At 41.7% G+C, this 12,344-nt stretch overlaps 2 protein-coding genes across 7 annotated transcripts in view; one reads left to right on the top strand and one right to left on the bottom strand.

The window, feature by feature from the left end:
• SLC25A12 (solute carrier family 25 member 12) overlaps window positions 1-11,836 on the bottom strand; it is a 183,455-nt gene extending 171,619 nt beyond the window's left edge. The window contains exon 1 of the mRNA XM_082395398.1: window positions 11,712-11,836. Within this exon, the coding sequence (XP_082251524.1) occupies window positions 11,712-11,729 (18 nt within the window). The 5' untranslated portion in view covers window positions 11,730-11,836. The remainder of the gene's footprint in view (window positions 1-11,711) is intronic.
• A 173-nt stretch (window positions 11,837-12,009) lies between these two features.
• Window positions 12,010-12,344, top strand: part of METAP1D (methionyl aminopeptidase type 1D, mitochondrial) — a 78,595-nt gene continuing 78,260 nt past the window's right edge. For 3 of the 6 annotated variants that reach the window (XM_082395432.1, XM_082395431.1, XM_082395426.1), the window contains exon 1: window positions 12,010-12,077. In XM_082395432.1, the coding sequence (XP_082251558.1) occupies window positions 12,038-12,077 (40 nt within the window). In that variant the 5' untranslated portion in view covers window positions 12,010-12,037. The remainder of the gene's footprint in view (window positions 12,078-12,344) is intronic. The other 3 variants (XM_082395430.1, XM_082395427.1, XM_082395429.1) reach the window with 3 other exon arrangements.

Here is a 12,344-nt window from a genome sequence, read left to right as displayed (position 1 = left end):
TGACCTGTGTATTGGCTGGTTAATAGCACCCCTGGCTTCTACGCACTAGGTGCCGGCAGTACTATCCCCACCTCCAGCTGTAACAACCAAACATGTCTCCGGACATCGCCACATGTCCTCCGGGGGACAAAATCACCCTTGGTTAAGAACCACTGCTATATGGGATTGAAGATTCACCCACATTAAGCACTGACTCTTTTTTATTATGTAACATGGACATAGTACAAAATTCAAAAATGAGTATTTGATAAGAAGTAAACTGCCCTCCCTTCCACGCAGTCACCTAAGTCACTTATCCAGAGGCAATTACTTTTCCCAGTTTCTTTTTTGTCCCTCAGAGTTAATTATCAGTTTGCAGACAGCCATCATTTTTTGTTTTAACACAAATGTTGATATACTACATGCAGTACTTGGAATCTTTTCCAGTTAAATTTAACTCATATCTTTATTAGTGCATATCAGAACACTTCAATTCTAAACACCTTGATTCTAAACAGCTGTTGGATATTTATTCCATAGTTTGGTTTCAATGTGTTTAACCCAATCCTATACTGATGGACATTTAAGGCAGTTTCCTATCTTCTGCTCTTACAAGCAGTGCTGCAGTGAACGTTCTTGTGTACACCTCATTCTGTACATGTGGTGGGGGTATGTATGCAAGATAGTGATGGAATTGCTGAGTGAAAAGGTATGAGCATTTTGGGGGGCTTCCCTGGTGGCTCAGTGGTTAAGAATCCGCCTGCCAATGCACGGGACACGGGTTCGAGCCCTGGTCCAGGAAGATCCCATATGCCGCAGAGCAACTAAGTCCGTGTGCCACAACTACTGAGCCTGCGCTCTAGAGCCTGCATGCCGCAACTACTGAAGCCCACGTGCTGCAACTACTGGAGCTCATGCTCTGCAACAAGAGAAGCCACCGCAATGAGAAGCCCGTGCACTGCAAGGAAAGCCCCTGCTCACCGCAACTAGAGAAAGCCCATGCACAGCAACGAAGACCCAATGTAGACAAAAATTAATTAATTAATTAATTAATTAAAAAGGCATGGACATTTTACATTTTGGTACATTTTGCACACATTTGAGACAATAGAGAAATTTGAATATGGACTCTGTATTAGATGATACGGAATTTTGTTAATTTTCATCGTTGTGATAATGGTACTGTGATTGTGTAGGAGAATGTCTTTATTCCTAGAAGTCACATGCTAAACTATTTAGGAACAGAGTCATGACATCTGCAACTGACATTCAAATGGTCCAGGAAAAAAGTATGTTTGTGTAAATGGCACACACATACATACATAGACATATGTACATAAACAGAAATGAAGCAAATATGACAAAAGTTTTAAATTAGTGAATCTAGGTGGGAGGGATATACAGGTGTTCACTATGTGATTCTTTCAACCTTTATGCTTTTATGTTTTCAAAATAAGACTTGGGAAAGATATTGCATATGGGAAATAAAAACAATACTATGAAAAAGGAACAATCAGTGAATAAGAAAGAGTTCTTAGAAATTTAAAATGATTGTTATAATTCAAGCAGCAGAAACTTGGGGTATAAAGTTGAAGAAATTCCCCAGAACATCAAAAAAGAGAAAATATGAGAGAAAAGAGAAATCAATGTGGGAAATCTGATAGCTGGCTTATTTTCAGACAGGAAAAGCAAACAGAAGGACATTATCAAAGAAAGGGAGGACAATTCCTCAGAGTTGCAGACATGAATCTTCAAATGAGAAGAGTTCACTGAAGGTGGAGCAGGATTAAATCATCACTAACATTTATGGAGCACTTACTATCTGCTAAGCACTTGTAACAGTCATCTCAGTTCGCACAACAACCCTCAGAGGCACACGTGGTATCCTCCTCAAGTGAGGTCGAGGGAGATTATTTCGCCCAACATCACACAGCTAGTAGGTGGCAGAGATAGGATTTTAGCCCAGGCAGTATAATTCACTTGCGTTTTTTTGTTTTTTTTTTTTTTATTATTTATTTATTTATTTATTTATTTATGGCTGTGTTGGGTCTTCGTTTCTGTGCGAGAGCTTTCTCCAGTTGCGGCAAGCGGGGGCCACTCTTCATCGCAGTGCGCGGGCCTCTCACTGTCGCGGCCTCTCTTGTTGCGGAGCACAGGCTCCAGACGCGCAGGCTCAGTAGTTGTGGCTCACGGGCCCAGTTGCTCCGCGGCATGTGGGATCTTCCCGGACCAGGGCTTGAACCCGTGTTCCCTGCATTGGCAGGCAGATTCTCAACCACTGCGCCACCAGGGAAGCCCTCACTTGCGTTTTTAACCACTATACCACTTATCTAAAAGGATCCACGTGTAGACTACATTATTATTATTTTTTTTAAATGAATAGCCCAGTTTGCTTTTTTTTTTTAAAGAAATTCACGTTCTTTTATTTATTTATTTATTTATGACTGTGTTGAGTCTTCGTTTCTGTGCAAGGGCTTTCTCTAGTTGCGGCAAGTGGGGACCACTCTTCATCACGGTGCTCGGGCCTCTCACCATTGCGGCCTCTCTTGTTGCGGAGCACAGGCTCCAGACGCGCAGGCTCAGTAATTGTGGCTCACGGGCCCAGTTGCTCCGTGGCATGTGGGATCTTCCCAGACCAGGGCTCAAACCCATGTCCCCTGCATTGGCAGGCAGATTCTCAACCACTGCGCCACCAGGGAAGCCCTAGACTACATTATTAAATTTCAAAACACTGAGCGTAAAATAAAAGTGCTAAAAGCTTTCAGAGGGGGAAACTTGGGAGAGGAAGGGGAATTTAAACAGCACCAGACTCCTTATCAGCCATACTTCATGCTAAAAGACAATGGAACAATGACTTCAGAGTTCTGATGGAAAATGATTTTGAATCAAGAATCCTACACGCAAGTGTGAGAGAAAAGAAAGGTGGTTTTGGAAATCTATGAAATCAGAAAACTTACTTCACACACTTTCTGATGAAGTTACTAGTCGATCTATTTCAACGGCATGAAGGTGAAATCAGAGCATGTAAGATGTGGAGTACAGGAAATAGTAAAACTATTCTGATTCCAATAAGAAAAATCTGAGGATGGCACCTGAATAACATGTCTACAAAAGTAATTGCTCCAAATTAGAATAGGAAATTACAAAAAAAGTGTAAAGAAAGTCAGAGTCTAAATATAATAAACTATAATTGACATGGCTTTGAGCAGTAACTAGAAACAAAAACAGTTCAGATTGGGTGAGTTGGGTCAAACTGGGAGACAGTAGGATGGGAGACTATTGCTTTTCGTTGTAAACCTTGTTATAATTGCATGTTTTTTAAAACCAAATATGTGTTACCTTGATATAAAATTTTGTTTAAATAATATTGTTCAGCAACTGAAGCTCCATATAATTGTCAAATAAAATACAACTGTAAACTAAGGAAATTTTAAAAACAAGTTTATCTGAAGCAGGTAAGTGGCACCTTTAAACAGTGAGATTGTGCTCAGCCTGACTTCCACAAAGCAGAATTTGCCAAAAGAAAAGACAGTAAAGAGCTTTCTTTAAAAAAAAAAAAAAAAAAAAAAAAGGGGCTATACTCAGTTCTTTTCTTTGGAAAGTGATTCTCCAGGGAACCATAGTTTACCATATACTTTATTTGGCTACCAAAAGCAAACTGTCCCCATCTTTGACACACTGGCCCTACGAATCAACAGACACTAAATGTAAAACCAATGCTTTGAAATTTTTCACGTCATAATTTGGGGGGCTTTTCATTAACCCTGTGGAGAAATATGCAGTAAAAGTGTAATGCGATCTCATGAACATCTGAAGAGCTTTTGTGTGTAAAATGCTACAAGAAATGCCTCATAAATGTCTTATAAAACAAAAAATTTTTAAGACCTCCGGTGTTACAATGTACACAGGCTGGAAAAGGGGCGAATCTTCTCTCCTACGACCTTTCCGGGCCTCACTAGCTTTACCTTAAAATTGGAAGGGGTAGGGTTCTAGTTGGATTAGGTGATCTTTAAAGCCCTTTCCAGTTCTTCAACTGTATTCTCCCTCTTCCAACTCCATAAAAGACCAGTTGGAAAACGTGCTTTGGTTAGACTCTCAGTTCACCTGGACAGTTCTTTAGATCTTTAATGAATAATACTGGCAGGTGAATCTGTGCAGAAGTCTTGGGCTGCGCAGTGTGTTTGCCTAGCTCTCTGAATCCCCTTTGTGAAGGCTGTGGGGCCACCACAGTGAGGCTTGTTTGCTCTCTGCTCCTGGAGCAGCTGCCGCCTTTCTTCCTTTATCCTTTCTCCAGCAAAGGAAAACGCAGTGACGTCTGTGTGTGCCTCAGATGAGGAGAATGCTCTCCAGACAGGTTATTCTTGGGTTAAAGTGGATGGGGGAGCACAGAGGGGCTCAGCTCAATGGGAAGACAGGTCGAGGCAGCATCTGCCCCCTTGTTTGTTTCAACAGCTTCCGTCCTGAATACAGAATCTGTTGAGTGAGAGGCGAGTAGAAGTTAAGAAATGCAATTTAAGCAGTAGTGCATTTCTGCTTAGTTTGTCAGCCAGTTTGGGGAGTGGAGGTGGAGAGTGGGAGAGGGAAAAGGGACACACAGGCTAGTTTTCTTTTTCTATTATTAAATCCCTTGTTATTTCATAATCTCCACTTTGGAGATTCTTACTGCAGTGTAGTCTGCATAACTGTTCACTGACCAAGGAGTACTGCTTCATACTTCTAGGTAGGAAATGTCAAAATCACAAATATTTTCAACCTCTGATCTTAGTGGTCCAATTGCTTTCTATATGAACTGGTCTCACATAACCCTACAGGACACTGTTTACTCAAACACACTACAGTAAACACAGAACCATAAACCCAGCAGAAGGGTAAGCAAAGACGAAAAAATAGGAGAAGGTAACCAGGAATGTACCATCATTTCAGGAGGGAAAGGGAAAAAACAGTAAGAGGAGTAATCTTATAGAAGGGTGAAAACATTGGAAGAAGAGAAACAAGGGCAGAGTGAAGGCAAAAGGAAAAGAGAATGTACAGTAGACAGCAACAAAGACATAGGTAATACTATGCATTCCTGTCCTCTCACATGTGGTTTGCCTAGTCTGTCTTTTATTCTATATAGATGTGTGACTAGTCACAGTAAAACAGGTAACTTCCCTTAGAAAGTTCAGCAAATGGTATATGCACAGAAAGAACTCTGGATGAATACATATCAACGTATTAACAGTGATTACCTGGGAAGAGCTTTTCTGGGGAACTTCTACTTTCTGTATTTTACACTTCCGTATTTTTTAAATGTTTTTAAAGAGCACATATTACATACATGTGTAAACAAAAAAGAAAAACCAAAACAGACTTAAAAAAATTCTAACAATGAGATCGAGAGCGTTTTCCTTTCTCTTTTTTTACAAATGTGGATTAGAGATGGTAAAGGAAGCATTATTTCCCTTTCACCTTCATCTTTGCAGGAAGGATTTTAACAGGTGCAAGTTCCTGGGAATTTATATAATTAGAGTTCAGCATTTTTCTCAGTTCTTGGCAGCCAGGGATAGCCAAAATCTGTGACCCCCTCACACCTGGTGTTGCTCCTAAGAGGCTTATAGTCTCAAGAGTACTTGGTCTTTCTTTATGGACAATTTTGTGAGCATGTTAGTCTCAGCTTTCCAATTGGCTTCCTAAGAACAAAAGTAGTATCACATCTCCTTGGAGCCTAGAGTAGGCACTTAAGTATTTATTGATTGGCTGATTGATCACTAAATTCTCTTGGAAACTTTTTGCCTTTCTTCCTTACTCTGCATGGAATTCTTCATTCTCCAGAAGTGTGTAAGCAGGTGCTACTTTTCCAGGGCTTACTAATTGAGAATGGATGATAGTCGATAACGGTACACGTTTTTATTTAGATTTCATGGGGCAAATACACCACTTCTGCTTTAACCCAGCTTCCATAGAGCCAGTGCCAAGAAATGAAGTCAGGGAAGCCCTGTCCCTCAAGATAAAACTCAACAGCCACTGTGGAAAATAGTGCGGAAGTTCCTCAAAAAACTAAAAATAGAACTACCATATGATCCAGCAATTCCATTTCTGAGTATATATCCGAAGAAAACAAAAACACTAATTTGAAAAGATACATGCACCCCAATGTTCATAGCAGCATTATTTACAATGGCCAAGAAACAACCTAAGTATCCATCAACAGATGAATGGATAAGAAGATGTGGTATATGTACAACAGAATACTATCAGTCATAAAAAAGAATGAAAGTTTGCCATTTGCAACAACGTGGATCGACCTGGAGGGTATATTATATTTAGTGAAATAAGTCAAACAGAGAAAGACAAATACTGTATGTTATCACTTATATGTGGAATCTAAAAGATAAAACAAACTAGTGAGTATAACACAAAAGAAACAGACTCACAGATACAGAGAACAAAAGAGTGGTTACCAGTGTGGAGAGGGAAGGGGAGAAGGGCAAGAGATAGGCGTAGGGGATTAAGAGGTACGGGCTACTATGCCTAAGGTAAATAAGCTACAAGGATACATTGTACAACACAGGGAATACAGCCAATATACTATAATAACTATAAATGGAGTATAATCCATAAAAATTTTGAATCATTATGTTGTACACCTGCAATTAATATAATATTGTAAATCAACTATACCTCAATTAAAAAAAAAAAGATAAAACTCAGATGCATCAGTGAGTGAGGTCTGGGACCACCCTCATCCTCTTCCTTATGGTCTTCCCATCTCTTCCCTCCCTTGGCCCCTGCCACCATCCCAGGTGGCCTGCTGCTCCAACAATGTACAGGCTGTTATGCTGAAGCACTGTTTCTGCCTACAAATCTCCCATAATATCTTTCAAGCCAAGAGGTTGGAGCGGCTTTAAATGAATGTGGGCCAGACTGTGCCTGAGAGCAACACCTCCCTTGGGACAAAGTTTGGTCTTACCCTACAGCTAAGTTAGCCCTATCTGATCCCATTCCACTCTGCTTAATCACAGTGACAGGCTGCACGGGAGGGTGCAGCATGCTACTTGCTGAGCCCGCTTGGATTAGGCCTATAAATGGCTGGAGAGCCACAGAATCTTCAGAATTTCAATGTAGGAGGGGCTCAGGTAGGGCAATCTTGTTAGAAGGGGGTGGAACTTAAAGTTTCATTTGCCTAGGAATTACATGGTCTAGAAAACATTATTATACAAATCAAAAATGGGGGGGCAGGAGGGTCACACACGATGCCAGCCCCCCTCCCCTGCCTCCTGGCTTCCTCTTGACACCACTAGAGACGAAGGAAGCAGGGCACAAACAGCACGGACAGATCCTCTTGCACGTGACACTACTTTTCCTCAAGAAAACACGGAGCATTTACACATTTTCTCTAAGGGTCCCCCTAGATTACCCAGTAACATCTCCATCATTATCTCAAGTGATTTGTATAGGAAATGACATTCTACCAGAAAGTTGGCTGAGAGTGCCCTAGAAACTTTCTGCCTGAACATAGAATAATTTGAAGCTGGACCTTAACTTTAGAGGGGTCCAGTCAGCTTAGACAGCTCCTTGTTATATGTGCAGATTATGTTTATGCAGGACTCCAAGTTCTTGGAAAGAACGTTCATTTGACTTAAAAAAAATGTAGAGTAGCCCCCGCTCACCGCAACTAGAGAAAGCCCACATGCAGCAACAAAGACCCAATGCAGCCAAAAATAAATAAATAAATAAATAAATAAATAAATAAATAAAAATTTTTAAAAGCTTTAAAAAATGTAAATAAATAGAAGTATTTCCTCACAATAAAATCGAACACATTGGAGGGCAGGATGGGAAATATTCTTCTCAAGCCATAGAGTAAACTGCTAAGAAACGATCCTGATATTAAACCAAAAGGCTAATTTTTCTGATTCAGATGGCAAAACTGAGAAGCAAGCTCAGGAAGGGAGAATGAAGGCACCTGAGGCTAAATGACAGCCCTACTGAAGCTGTGCAGGCCCCAGGGCACCAGTTTCCCCCAGCAGGCCACAGAACCGGCTTTGTGCCTAGTAGGAAACACCACTTTATTTCAGTTAGTCTTATGTGTTCATATGTAACAAGCTTCTTCTATAGATATGTAAGCACCTTAGTCTTTATTTTGTAGTCTATGTTTTTAAGTATCTTGCATTATAAGTAATCTTCATAAGTACTTAAAAATCTAAACTGTGTAACAAGTTACAGGATGATGTATTACAAAGCAAAATTTATTTTTAAAAGGACTTACTGGGACTTCCCTGGTGGCGCAGTGGTTAAGAATCCACCTGCCAACGCAGGGGACATGGGTTCGAGCCCTGGTCCGGGAAGATCCCACATGCCGCGGAGCAACTAAGCCCGTGCGCCGCAACTGCTGAGCCTGCGCTCTGGTGCCCTCGAGCCACAAGTGCTGAGCCCGCGTGCCACAACTGCTGGAGCCTGCGTGCCTGGAGCCCATGCTCTGCAACAGGAGAGGCCGCCACAGTGAGAGGCCTGCGCACCGCAACGAGGAGTGGCCCCTGCTCGCCGCAACTAGAGAAAGCCTGTGAGCAGCAACGAAGACCCAACGCAGCCAAAAATAAATAAATAAATTTATAAAAAAAAAAAAAAGAGATTTACTTCATGTAGCATAATCCCTAGAGCATTTTAAATTGTTAATCTGAATTACAAATTCAGTATCTACATTATAGAAACCAATATAATTTCAATTTTATCACAAACTTATATACAGCTTTTGAAAAAGTTGTGTAATATAAGTCTAAAATAAACTATCATTAAGTAGAAGAAGGAGGAAAGAAAAAAATGACTTTTTAAAAATGAGAATGTCGGAATTTATTTCTGATTTATTTCTTTAATAAAAGAAGATTAGATTTTAAAAGATGCTAGTATGACAATCTTTTAAAAACCAAGGTAAAAGACCTATAAAGCAATAATTAATCACAATTAATTAAAATATTTTAACATTTAAGAATGAATTTCTGGACACAGAAACTGAAGGTATTAGGAAGTTATACTTTATTTCTTGAACCCTGGTTTTGAAAAATTATTCAACTTTTTTTTTCAAGAAACACAAGTACAAAATCTGAATAATGGTGGGAGTTCAAATCAATGAAGTGCCACAACATAATTAACCTTCATTTCACAGATGGGAAGATGGGCAGAAATGGAGTAGAGAAGTGAGTCAGTAGTAGTTACTCAACTAAATGAAAGCAATCTAATGCCTTAACACCCAGGATCATAGATGTTAGAATTGACAGGGATCTTAGATGTCAGGGGTCCAGCCCTTTTTTATACCGTTGATCAGTATGCATATATCTCATAAATTGATGATTTTGGAGGACACATGCTGGCAGTTCTTAATCTTTCTAAGGTCAGAAGGATGTGATGAAAGAAGCTAAATCAAGAATCGGTGCACAAGCTATCACCTGTGCAAGTTCATATCTGCTTCATTTCTAGCTCATCCTGCATATCCACATCCTTGCTGAACTTATTGGAAATTTCCTCACTGGATTCCACTATGGTGGTGCCACCTGAGTTCTCATAGTGTTTCCTTTTCCTTTTCCTTCTAGTTGCAGGGGAATAAATTGTGCATTGGTTTTCCAAGGATTGGCTGAGCTGAATCACGTGAACATGTGTTCTATTTCAGATGTGTTTGAAATTGGGCTTAATGCCTTCTGACATTTCTCTAGGGACTTCTAGGTTTCTTTTTTTTGCACACTTCTTGAGACTCGGTGTTCTGCTAACTCTCAGGCTCCTTTCCTGAACTCAGATTGTTGGCTTCAGTTACTCTGAGGACAGATTAGCACGTTCAAAAACTTTCTCCTTGGAATTGATCTGCATTTGAAAAAGGTGGGGCTTGAAGTCACCTGAAAGAGTACTTTTCATTCTCATCCTTGTATATTTTATTTACATCAGTGGAAAACATCTTTTCTTTTTATCTTTCAAGGTGACCCAAAAGCATACAAAATGGGTCTCCAAGAAGTATAGATGTGTCCTCTAATGAACTACCCAAACTCACTCTTGTTTTTCTCTTTCTGACTTACTTCACTTTGTACGACAGACTCTAGGTCCATCCACCTCACTACAAATAACTCAATTTTGTTCCTCTTTATGGCTGAGTAATATTCCCTTGTATATATGTGCCACATCATCATTATCCATTCATCTGTAGATGGACACTTAGGTTGCTTCCATGTCCTGGTTATTGTAAACAGTGCTGCAATGAACATTGTGGTACATGACTCTTTTTGAATTATGGTTTTCTCATATTATGGTACCTACATACCCAGTAGAGGGATAGTCTGTCATACAGAGTGAAGTAAGTCAGAAAGAGAAAAACAGATACCGTATGCTAACACATATATATGGAATCTAAAAAAGCGGTACTGATGGACCTAGTGGCAGGGCAGGAATAAAGATGCAGACGTAGAGAACGGACTTGAGGACATGGGGGGGAAGGGGAAGCTGGGATGAAGTGAGAGACTAGCATTGACATATATACACTACCAAATGTAAAATGGATGGCTAGTGAGAAGCTGCTGCATAGCACCAGGGAGATCAACTCGATGCTTTGTGACCACCTAGAGGGGTGGGATAGGGACGGTGGGAGAGAGGCGCAAGAGGGAGGGGATATGGGGATATATGTATATGTATAGCTGATGCACTTTGTTGTACAGCAGAAACTGACACAACATTGTAAAGCAATTATACTCCAATAAAGATGTGAAAAAAAAGTAAAAACATCAGGACTATGTAGTCATTAAAAAGAATCAGCTCTAAGTGTTCTGAGATTTGATGTTTATGAGTGGAAAAGCAAGTTGCAACAGTAAGTATGTGATTCCATTTAAAATCTTTACACATATTTGCCTGTAAAAGGCATGGAATGACACACACAGTGGCTGACTAAATAGTGGGATTGTGGTGTGTAGAGAGGGTGAGGAAGGGGATTTACCCTTTCTTTAAAAAAATCATTTCTGAATTGTCTGGGTTTTTCACTGAGTGTGTAGTTAAATTCTTAAATATTAATTAGGAGACATCACACATGTTCACCAAGAATCCTTATCAATCTTTACTGCATTTGGAGACTGTTACGTTCTTGGTTTGACTGGGTCCATGCAGAGTTCAATTCCTTCACCAGACATGCCTTGACTATCAGGTTCTTTGCTGGGTACCAGGCTACCAAGATGATTAACACCTGGTCCATGACAGAATGGAAATCTGCCCCAGAATGCAGATAAGAGGAACAGCGAATTTGGTAAAAATGGACACTGTCATCACTAGGGATACATCAGCTCCCTCACTTGATTCATAACTGGCCTTCTGTAGGCTTCATCTTTCGGCAGCGCAATTGGCAGACGTCATCCTCTCATTGTTAAAAGTCAAATTTAGGATTAAGACTCCACTTAATACCGCTGAGCTCGAGGTGTCCTTGGGGAAGGAGAAGTCCCCTGAATATACCCACTGTGGTACCCAGAATAGATTTTGCAGCTGCACACAGATCCTGTCTTGTCTGTTGTCTCTGCTGAGTAATGTAGATTCTGGGACAGCAAAAGGGCAGCTGGTGACTTTGAACCAAATTTTACCTTTCAACTGAATCCAGGGAAATAATTTGCAACAAAGAGCAGACGATGCAAAGTGCTATGTTGAACGCTAGATTGTGCTTTATTTTTTCCTCCCAACTTTACGTTTCCATGCGCCAAAATGTTGATGCTACAAATATTGGATACCACGCTTACCTGACAGGCTTCTTCCATCCCACCTGGGCGCGGGGGCTCAGAGCGAGCGCGCGAACCGCGGCTGGAGCCCGTCTCTCGCGGCCGGAGCGGGCTCGGCTGGCCGCGGGTTCCCCTACTGGCCCCGGTGCCCGAGCCGCTCCGCCGCCTGGGCTCCTGCAGTCAGCCCCCGGCGCGCACGCGCACTCCCCCTCTGGCAGCCTCGGCACCTCCGGTCTTCGGCAAGGCTGCGACTGGACGGCTCCAACGGGCGGGGCGGGGCGGGGCGGGGCGGGGCGGGGCGGGGCGGGGGAGTGGCGAGAGCTCGCGGCCACGTGACCGACACCAACATGGCGGCGCCCAGCGGCGTACACCTGTTCGTCCGTAGAGGTAAGCACCTGGAGGACAGCCTCGCGGGGCTTCTCACTGTCGCTCACTGGGTACGCAGTCGGGTTCAAAGGAATACACGTCCGCGATCAGACATCTCGGCGCACACGAATGTGCTTTCAGTTCTGCGGACACACGCAGACACACTGCCACAGGAACATACCCACAAGTGTTCATTTGTCACTTGCCCAGATCACGTCACTGCGTGGCATCTATTTGCAGTCCCTCCTTGAGATTTATGGGACATTGTCTGAGGTTTTCTTCGCCCAC

This window comes from Balaenoptera borealis, assembly GCF_965194805.1.
Source record: "Balaenoptera borealis genome assembly, chromosome: 6".
Lineage (NCBI taxonomy): Eukaryota > Metazoa > Chordata > Mammalia > Artiodactyla > Balaenopteridae > Balaenoptera > Balaenoptera borealis.
This window is presented reverse-complemented; position numbering and strand designations above follow the sequence as displayed.